The following is a 9,949-nucleotide window of genomic DNA, read 5'->3' on the forward strand; positions in this document are numbered from 1 at the left end:
GTGCAGTACATGACTGCACACTGAGTCACTGCATGCTGAAACACAACAGGAATATCTGATCCCTGGACTTCACAATATTACTAACCTAACTGAAGCAAAGCCCTGGCAACAGAACAGAGACAGGAGAGTTAGCTGGATCAGATCCCACTCAGCTGAAGCCTGCAACTCCCCCTCCATATTTTTCAGTTTGATTTCTCCCCCAATCAAACTAAGAAGCTAATTTTCCTTGAATCCCGCCTGGCCTAAACCCATTTCAGAAGAACATTCTACCGCAGGGAGCCAGTGTTCAGCAATGGGGCACTGGGGCCAGTTTCCACGCTAGGTTCCTGCTGCTACCTTTACAATCAGCACTGCCACTTCATTAGCAAGGCTCAGCCGCATGCCCCAGGCTGGGCTGTCATCTCTTCCCCACCACAGCCACCTCTGCCTTGAGCTGCCACCTGTACACAAACCACAGGCCTCTAAATCACCCCAGGCAGAGTCCTTGAGTCCAGCAGGAGCTTCAGTGCAACACCACTTGCTTTGCTTGATGAAATCAAAATGAAAACCCAAGCATCTGATCCAAGAACCCACCAGCACGATTTCTTTATTAGCAGGACCTGCAGGGACCTTCAGCAAAACTAACACTGACTGCATGATAGTTAGTGCTCAAGTCCTGCTGGGGACAGGAGGGGTACCTTGAGGGAGGAGCACAGCATCTCTGTCTCTCCCAGCACTTTCTGGAGCGATTCTATGGTGGCATTGCGCACATCCAGAGTGTCCCTCAGCTCATCCACAAGAGCCTGGCATTCTCGCTTTTCTTTCTCTGGAAAAGGAAAAAAGAAAGAAAAAGGTCACAGCCCAGTAATCAAGACTCCAGCTGCCCCAGTGCAGCAGGAGCACACAGAATGCTTGCAGGCTCGGCTCCAGTGAGCCAGGATTTGGCTGTTCCTGGAGAGAGCCATTTCTCTAAGTGCTGTCTGTACTGAGCAATTGCTTCTCCCAGTGCCAGCAGGTTTCAAGATTTCTTTACTAAAGATAAAAAATTCCCTTTAATAGCTTTCCAGTGCCAGCCCTCCTAGCATTAATATGATGCATCTTAACTCTTGTGTTTTCTGAAAGCCAGGCTTGCACAAGGAAAACATTCCTCTCAAGTTACACCAAGCTGTCACAGAGCTAGAGAGCAGAGCCCTAAAGCCCCATGCTACCCTTATGTGCCAGGAAGCCCTTTGGGGGCCACTGGGCAGCTGTACATAGCGGTCCACCATGCTGTGGCGCCTGCCATCACCACAGCACCTACATTGAAGGGCAAGAGGCAGTAACACTAGCATATGAGACAGCTTAAGCAGATTCCGCAAGTGTTCACTTATTGCAGGTCACAAAACCTTTCAGTCCTGCTGTCCCTCCCTCCAGGCAATTCAGGAACAACGCACATGCCTCAGGCCACCAGAGAGAAGGTGGTGGAAAACACCACCAAATTTCAATTTGGTTTGTTGAGACAAGTGAAGAACAGCCCATGAAGCAACAACCACCATTGGGAGCTGACAGACCTACACAGGGAACAGCCAGCATCACTAGAAAGCTCAAAGCAACTGGGTAATGAAGGTAAGCAGAAGTCCCTCCACCTAACCCTGCTGAGTGCAGGGTAAATTCTTCAGCTCAGCATCTTCTGTCTCTGCTAAAATCGCCTGTGGCTCCAGCCTGACAACAAGGGAGAGCCAAATAGTGCCTTTCAAAAAAATCTTTCTCTGCTTGCAAGCAATTCAGTTTCAAATTGTGCCACCACATTCTGTGTAAGTATGACCTGCACTGCACCTTCACTGCTCAATCAGAGAGTAAAAGAGCCACATGGGACTGGGGAAGGAGAGAGGAACATATCCCAGCAGAAGCACACGGGTGGCTTCTCCATTGATCTAAATAACCCTTCCTCACCAGAGGCAGCACAGCCTGGAGGCGCTGCTCTGCATTTGCAGGGACTCCACACCCACCAAGAGTTAGGGCTTCCCCCTCCTCCGCTCCCAGCTGCCCAGAGGCAGATGGCAGGAGTTAAAACCTCTCCATGCAGCAGGAGTGAGTTTTCAGCTCATTCAGAGTGCCACCCACAGTGCTTGCTAGGTCTGCTTGGAGCTCATCACCTCTCGAGCCATTTGCAAGCTGATCAGAGCCTTGCAGTTCCACAGCTCCTCTGCAGCACACAGCACAGAACAGAGCACAGCTTCACGTGGAGAACTTATACACAGGAACCAGCAGAGAGCAGAGTACCCACAGCAAAGGAGGCAGGAGGTGGGAAGGAGCTTTGCATTTCCAATATGAAAAGAGAATGGGACAGGGAATGTCAAATCAAACCTCTACTCACCAGGAGCCGAGAAGATGAGCAGGCCTTCAAGCAGTTTTTCTTGGATAACATCCTAGCAAGAATCCCAGCCACCTTCCTCAGAAGATCTGGCTCTCTACCAAGTCACTAAACTCAACCAAGCTGGCAGAAGAACAGGCCTTAGAATAGAGATGTGCAGACCATCCAATTCTGCTCTCAGGCTAAGGACCGAATCCTCAATCTACTGGCTATTCGTGTCTGTCTCGTGCATGCAGGGAACGCAGAGGAAAGACAACTCTCCGGGCGTGGGTGAGCCCCCAGCATTCTTTAAACACTTTTTTTCCCCTTCTGCTAGCATGTTTTAGGATTTCTGTCACTTAGACTGACATTTTCCTTTCGCTGCTCATGACTCATGTTCTGATGACAGGCTGCCTACAGACGATGCTTAAAACCCATCGACAAGTCTCCAGGGCTTTTGCTTTTCCTGCCTCCCTCAAACATCCTCTAAAATTAAAGATGGGAAAATGGAAGCGCGCACACACTGAACTCCGTCTGCGCTTCGCGCGACACATGTGGCACTGCAACAGCCAAACAAATCCAAAGCCTTCTCACTGCTGCCTGTGGACATCACTTTCACCCTCTCATCTGTCAGAGGGAATGAACCTTTGCCATATGCAGCTGTGAGTTTCCCAGTGAGAAAACCACAGGTCTTGCTTTCGAGCCTGCTCTGGATAGAGCTGTACTGCAGTTCTGTAGCTTGTGATTAGGAAGAGGGACAAAAAAATTGCACCTACATGTCTAAACCTGCAGCGAGCTCCACAGCTACAGCAGAGCAGGACCAGGCTGCAGATTCAGGCTTTGTCATACAAGCTCAGTACAGCATGGTCTCAATTCAGAAAAAGCCCTGTAGAAGCTGCTCCAGCAAAACAGTTTGCAGCCTGCACTATGCCCTTTTCTTCAGAGTGGAGTGGGCTCTGCACAGGGGTTCCTCAGACCTGCGCAACCCACCTGACACAGAGTCCAGGACCTGCTGATCATGGGCTACCAATTCCCACAGGCAGCTGGAACTCACCTTTCACGGAGAGCTGAGCCTTCACCTTGTCAAGTTCATTCTGAAACACAACATAGAGAACTTGATTAGGAAATGCCCTGCAGAGATGCTTTCACCAGGTGTCAGAAGCACCCAAGGGGCTTCTCAGTAGGATGACTGCACCAGACAGGTGCTAAAGAGGGAACACGGAAACAGCAAGCCCGGAGTTACAAGCCAGGACTATCAGAGGGAACGCAAAGAGCACCTCCAACTGGCATTCTTCAGGGGGAGAAGAGAAGATCGCAGTTTCATCTTAGCCTTGTCAACCTTGTGTTTCTCACACTGTCAGTCATCTTGTTTTAGCTGAATAATTTTGGAAGGCTCTCAGGAAAACACAGGAAATCAGGCAGGAACAATTTTTATAATGTTTTACCTAAACAAGGCAATAAGGCAGGGATGTTGCCAGACTAACTGGATTATTGAGAGCTGCTTTAAACTGAAGTGAACTTTAATTGGATGCAGGTGGGAAACAGGAGGGCATGACCAAACAGCTGAAAAGGTAACCAAGCATGCAATCAAACATGCTGACAGACACTGAAGTCATTGCAGTTCAGGATGCTGATATGAGCTAACAGAGCTCAGTCAAATGGCTGGAAATAGATCACCGAGAAGCTAATCCACACCACACCAAACTGAGGGTGCACAACATCATCTGGGTGCCACGAGGGTCTGAGGAACATCAAATATTTCTCATACCTTCATCAAAGATCAAAAAAGAGTCAGCAAATGCCCTGTAGTTTAAATTAGTGATAATGAAGTGACATGACTTAACACTGGCAAATAGCCAAAGGGAATATAGAAAGGTTACAAAGAGAGGCTATTTTTATATATGCATATATATATTTTAAGAAAAAAACAGAGAGAGAGAGATATGCAGAAAAGAGTCAACAGAAGATGACTTATAAAGCTATGTTAGAGAACTACAGAGGAAAGCACATAACAAGTCAGGCAGGAACTGCAGTGGAATAAAACCACAATAAAATGCCAACACAGTACTGAAGCAGAGCACACAAATCTGTGCAACCCGGAACACCACATGCAAATCTGAGCTGAGAATAGCACCACCAGTGACCACAGATCTGACGGGACCAGAGCGAAGCTCTGCTAGTGACAATAAAGGCAGGAAAGAGAATATGGGATGTAAAGCTTGGTAAGCAGAAGGGCCTAAATATAAAACCTAGCAGAGTTTACTTGCATCTGCCTCCGGGGTCACAACTGCTGGAGGGCTGATGTGGAATTAACTCCGCTGTAGGAACTATTCTGGAGTAGAGTACTACTCAGGAACGATTAGTGAGCTCACAAGATGTGCTAATTATCATGATAGCAAAGAAATCCTGGGCTACTGTGGGCAGCTATGTAGCATTACCTCATTCATCAACTTAATCTGAAATCCCTCATCCTCTACCACAGCTCCTAAAGGCTGCTCCAAATTTTCTCTCCTCTGATAGAAGCTCTCCTCTCTCTGTCAGGCTGTTACAAGACCACATTTTCCCAAGATCAAACGAGTATATCCTGACCACAGACAGCTGTCCTCCTGGGTTTCTACCCTTCCCAGCAGGTTTACAGGCAGGAATCCTCCCCCTGCCTCCACTTCACCAAGCTGAACAAGCTGAAGTCTAACAGTTGCCTTTGGAAGAACAGCTCTCCACTCCCCTGATCATAAGCAACTGGAAGTGTCAGGTTGCAGACAGCCTCACCAAGGTGTTACACCCCAAAACTCACACTTTTCCTGCTCTGGGAACAGCCAGACTGTTCTGATCACTAAGGACCATCTTTATGATCAATAAGGGCTAAACCAAGGCTCAACACCCAGAAATACTTGGACATTCAGCTTGTGGTCTGCAGCTACTCCAGGGATCAAGGTTCCCTCCAGTGTTTCTGCTGAAGCTGATGCCTGGGGATGGGAAGCAAAGCAGTCTTGGCACTCCTTTTACCACAAACATTTCAGAGTAGAAGCAAGAGTGAGGATCAACACCAAAGAGAACTATTATCCCAAAGATAATTTGGATAATTCTGCAGCAACAGAAAGAGGTTTCAGATCATGAGGGAGCTCTTCTGACCACTTCACTGGGTGCCTGAGACTGGTTCCCAGAAAAGCATCCCAAGCTTGTCTCCCCAAGAGGATAAGCAGACCACAGCAATGCACTCTTGCTTTCCAGCACATCCTTTTTGTGGCAGGAGGCCAAATGCTCATTTCAGGAGATCTGTGGGCTGCGCAGATACAGCTCCAGTTGATTACAGAGCCAAATACCACTCTATGCCAGGGATCTTGGAGGGACAGGCAGTGATTCGCCACAAACCCTGGATTTTGGGGATTTTTCAGGTAAAATCAATTCTGGCTGAGGTTGTCACTAATTCTTTTCTCAGCCTCTGAAGAGCCTGGGCTTGGCCCACCATGTGTTTGCTTTGCTGAATTGGTGCCTGGCCAAAATCAGATACCCCATCACAGACAGAGCTCCTGTCTAGATGGGCGTTAAATCCCTCACCCATGGAGATCAAGGCACCCATGTTCTTAAGGTGCTCCATGTCCTCCAGAAACAGGGCAGCACACATGGTGAAAACTCAGCAGCAGCCCAAATCAGCATACACAGCAGTGAATACCTACACAAGCTAACAATGTTAATTTACACAGAAAATACTTGTTTCTTTCTCATTGGTGACCTCATTGCCCTCATTAAATAGGCTACACACTCGGGGCTAGATGTTGTTCTGACAGCACACAAGATTTATAGGAGCAGGAGGAATTACCATCAAGCGTGTTGTGCAGGAACAGCTCCATAGTCCTGCCCCGGAGCAAGAAATACAGCAGTTCTGCACAGCCTGCCTGGAGGGGAAGGCTGGGGGAACTCATCTTGGATCCTGGAGTGGGGGTGAGAGGGAACAGAAAGCTTTTCTAGGGCAATTCTCTCCAGTCAACCCATTTCCAAGTCACTCATCTAATTACACTCATGAGAACAGATCTGAATATATACAAAAGGCAATGTTTATCTGCTCCAAGCCACTGCTGTGCTCCAAGGGCACACAGCTCCGAGAGCCTGGAGATGCTCCTCAGCACATACTTTGGCCTTCAGTTTCTTTATTAGAGTCCTGGAGTATGACAGTGCTTCTGACATTATAGTCTGCTTGGCTTTATTTTAAAGACATATGATATACATATAGGATTGTCATGGCAACTGCTAATTATGGTAATTGCTGCACATGCTGATTCTAAACACAAGATGGTATGAGCGTCCTGTTATACCAAGGTCAACCAACCACTTTTTTTTGGGAACAGATAACTCCAAGACAGAAGGAGCCATGTTTCATCCACACTACACAAAGGAACATGGAACAGCCACTCTGCTCACCCCCAGCTCTCTGCACCCAAAGGTGGCACTTGGAGAACATCACCCAGCACCCCAGCTCCAGCCAGGATCCCCCTGGGACCCAGCCTCAGCACTGCCCACCGCTGCTGGTGTAGCTTCAGGCAGCCATTTTCCTAGTATCTCCTGGGAAACCATGACATTATCCCCACCCTGACCCACTTTCTTCAGTCTGTGCAAACAACCTGCCTGCACAGAGGTAAGGAGGAATCACTTCCTCTAACAGCCCCTTCTTTCCAGAGGGGTTTGCAGGGCCTGCATGCAACCGAGCCATAGACACCAGCAGTTCGCTGCATCTGAGATTTCCTCCCACCTTTAGGAAAAGCCCTTTATCCTCATCCCCAAGGGAGAGGCAGCAGTTCGATATTTATTTGATGCTGCTTCGGGAGGTTTCCAGGTAAAGTGAGAACCAGAAGGAAGAGCAGGAAAGTAGAGGCTTCTTGAGTCACCACACAGGATTTGCTATAGGGCAACTCTAAACCACCACATAGAGACTGATATACTCCAGGTCAAAAACATGAGCCCAGCAAGCTCCAGCTTAGGAAGTACCTGCTGGCAGAGGACTGGCAGCCTAGGACACTCTTCCAAGAGGCTGAAGCATCCCACAAGGGAAGAACCCCCCAGTTAAGTTACCTGCAAAGCCTCTGCATCCGGTGCTGCCTGCTCCTCCACAGCAACATCAAAAAACAGCTTATTGATGACGTGTCTTTTGCTGACCTAAACACAGGAGACAAAAGAGGCTGATGGGCACAAATATGGAAACAACAGATATGGAAGACAGAAGGAGGGGGAGAAGGTATGGTCTTGTGACAAGGCCATGAAAAGCAAATCAGATCATGTGCTCGACGCCATTAGTACTGACACTCTGCTTCGGCTCATCAGCACAGCAGCAGACCCCCCACTCAGTTTTTTGGGAGTGCAACTCCAGCCAAGCTCCTGATCCACAGCAGAAAGATTCAGACATTTCTGAATCAAGTGCAGTCTGTTCTCTGGCAGCTCAGGCCCGAGCAGCTGACGCTGAGCTAACATGATGCCAAATCCTAAGACAGAAGTACGTGCTGCTTTCTGCAGGCAGAAGGTGCTGTAATTGAATTTGATAGCTCTCCACACCTCCCCCATGCAGTTACAGCTTTGTGTTTTAAGTATTATATACAGTCATGACACCAGCTAATTGCATGGTTACTGCCACATAAGATGTTATTTCGCGATAACTCCATGGTAACCCAGAGATGTAAAAGGCAGAGAAGAACAGAGGGAATCAACAAGTCAGGGAAGGAACAAGGGCCAAGACCTTGAGAGGAAGAAAGAAGCACGAACACAGAATAGGACCAAGCTGCAGCTGGCTAAAAATTTACATCTGAGAACGAGGAAACATCTCCTGCAGCCGACACATGCCAAGACCTAGTGGCAGCATGACAACTGGTGACACAAGGGACTTCAAAGAAGTTCAGGTCCCAATTAAACCATTGGATCCCCAAGCCTCAGCTTCCTGTCTCAGAAGCAGAGCACATCCTTCCTTCCCTCTCCAGCTTTTGCTTTTCCCCATGGAGGGCCAAGTGCTGCAAAGCCAAGATGTGCTGTAAGGCCCACATGCAGCAGAACGGGCTGCTCACCTGCCAGCAAACAGCTGGGCACTCCAGAAACACAAAACAGGTATACCCAGAAACCCCTTCTAGCCCTTTCTCTCATTGTGCCAATACTAACCCAGACTAAATAAAAGCTGTGAAAACACAGAGCTCCTTTCTGAAGGAACTACAGTGCCGACATGGCCAGGGCACCCTTAGTCCACTCCAGCCAGAACGGCTGCTGAGGGGAGTTCACCCTCACTCCTTCAGGGAGTCTCAAGAGACAAACTCCCTCTGTTTCTCTGAGCTTTTAACCCAGGCCACCTTGGTGCCGTTTGCACAGCACCATTCACAGAAGCAGAGGTGTTCACAGGTGATGGCTTTACCTGGATTCTGCACTGTGGGCATGTCCGGCTCGGCGCTGTGTCAAACCACTGGATGAGGCTGAGAAAAGTAAAGGAAACATACAGTAAATCCTTAAAATCCAGGAGCACTGCTCCAAGGGACCACCCCCAGCTCTTCAGGAGACAGCAGGATGTGACTCCTCATTCCACACTAAAGCAGAACTGCAAGCCTTCAGTCCAGTGGTGCGGCCGACAGGAACGCCACGTGCCACACACCTTTGTCTCTGAGACAATTCCCAGCTGAATTTAGCACTTGAGCTTATCTTTACCAGGACAGAGCTTTTGCAGAGCTCAGATCTCTCTGGGAGACAGGCTTTGAACAACTGCAGTTTGCAGGAGCAAGCGAATCTGCACACTGAGCGGCACAAGAGCTGCTCCATCAGGATGTGACAGCTGAGATTCCAGCTCGGTCAGCTCCAAAGGGTGCCGTGGAACACAGAGCAGCAGAGCAACGGGGACTGGGCTGCTCTCTGCTCCGAGATGATGAATGCAAAACTATCAGGCTCCCCAGGAGAGCCACTAATGCATTTTGCAACCAAGCCATCACATCATGCGTGAATGGTTTATTTTTGGAGCAGGTTAACGGCCTAGAGCTGGCAGGTTACCTGCTGCTGGAGGAGAGTGAGTCTGAGCGGTGCCACTGGCTGAGAGGTAACAATCACAGCCTTGGTCCCTCTCTGAGTTCATTAACCAGGAAAACAAATGCCCACCCTCTCCCCACATATCGAGTTCATTTCCTCAGAACAACCATTTCCTTCCAACACTGACACTTGCAACACGGTTCCAGCAGACACATGGAGTTGCCAGGGAAGCTTTTCTCCAACATCACTCGCTCCATAAAAACACCCTGTGAGTGGGATGTCCTCTGCAGAGCCAAGAGCTGGACTTGATTGTTGGAGAATGGCTAAGAGAGTGGGGACATAATCCTGGGGAAGGCTAAAAAGAGCAAGGACACAGTCCCCTGGGAACGCACGGACACAGTCCTGGGAACGCACCTGGGAATGCAGTGTACAAGCAAGGCCCTGGAGATAGTAACTTATATATAGATAGGGAGTAACTCAGCTGGGCAGATGGCAGAGGTAAGTCGTCCTTGAGGGTGAGACAAACAAGTTCGAGACAAACAGCTAGGAATGCACCCAAGCCTGAAAAAGCAAGAGATAATCCTCACAGCTGCAGCTGCAAGTACGGAGAGTACCTGAATGCTATCTCTAGAGCTTAGCCAATTATAAATGATT

The 9,949-nt window shown here is 48.7% G+C and overlaps 1 protein-coding gene across 1 annotated transcript in view; it reads right to left on the reverse strand.

The window, feature by feature from the left end:
* Positions 1-8,754, reverse strand: part of TRAIP (TRAF interacting protein) — a gene marked incomplete at its 5' end in the record, with an annotated part of 17,831 nt that extends 9,077 nt beyond the window's left edge. The window contains 4 exons of the mRNA XM_009079474.1: positions 678-805; positions 3,366-3,405; positions 7,379-7,462; positions 8,697-8,754. Of these exons, the coding sequence (XP_009077722.1) occupies positions 678-805; positions 3,366-3,405; positions 7,379-7,462; positions 8,697-8,754 (310 nt within the window). The remainder of the gene's footprint in view (positions 1-677; positions 806-3,365; positions 3,406-7,378; positions 7,463-8,696) is intronic.
* Between the last annotated feature and the right edge of the window lie 1,195 nt (positions 8,755-9,949).

The sequence above is a fragment of the Acanthisitta chloris genome, unplaced genomic scaffold (assembly GCF_000695815.1).
Source record: "Acanthisitta chloris isolate BGI_N310 unplaced genomic scaffold, ASM69581v1 scaffold34437, whole genome shotgun sequence".
Taxonomy (NCBI): domain Eukaryota; kingdom Metazoa; phylum Chordata; class Aves; order Passeriformes; family Acanthisittidae; genus Acanthisitta; species Acanthisitta chloris.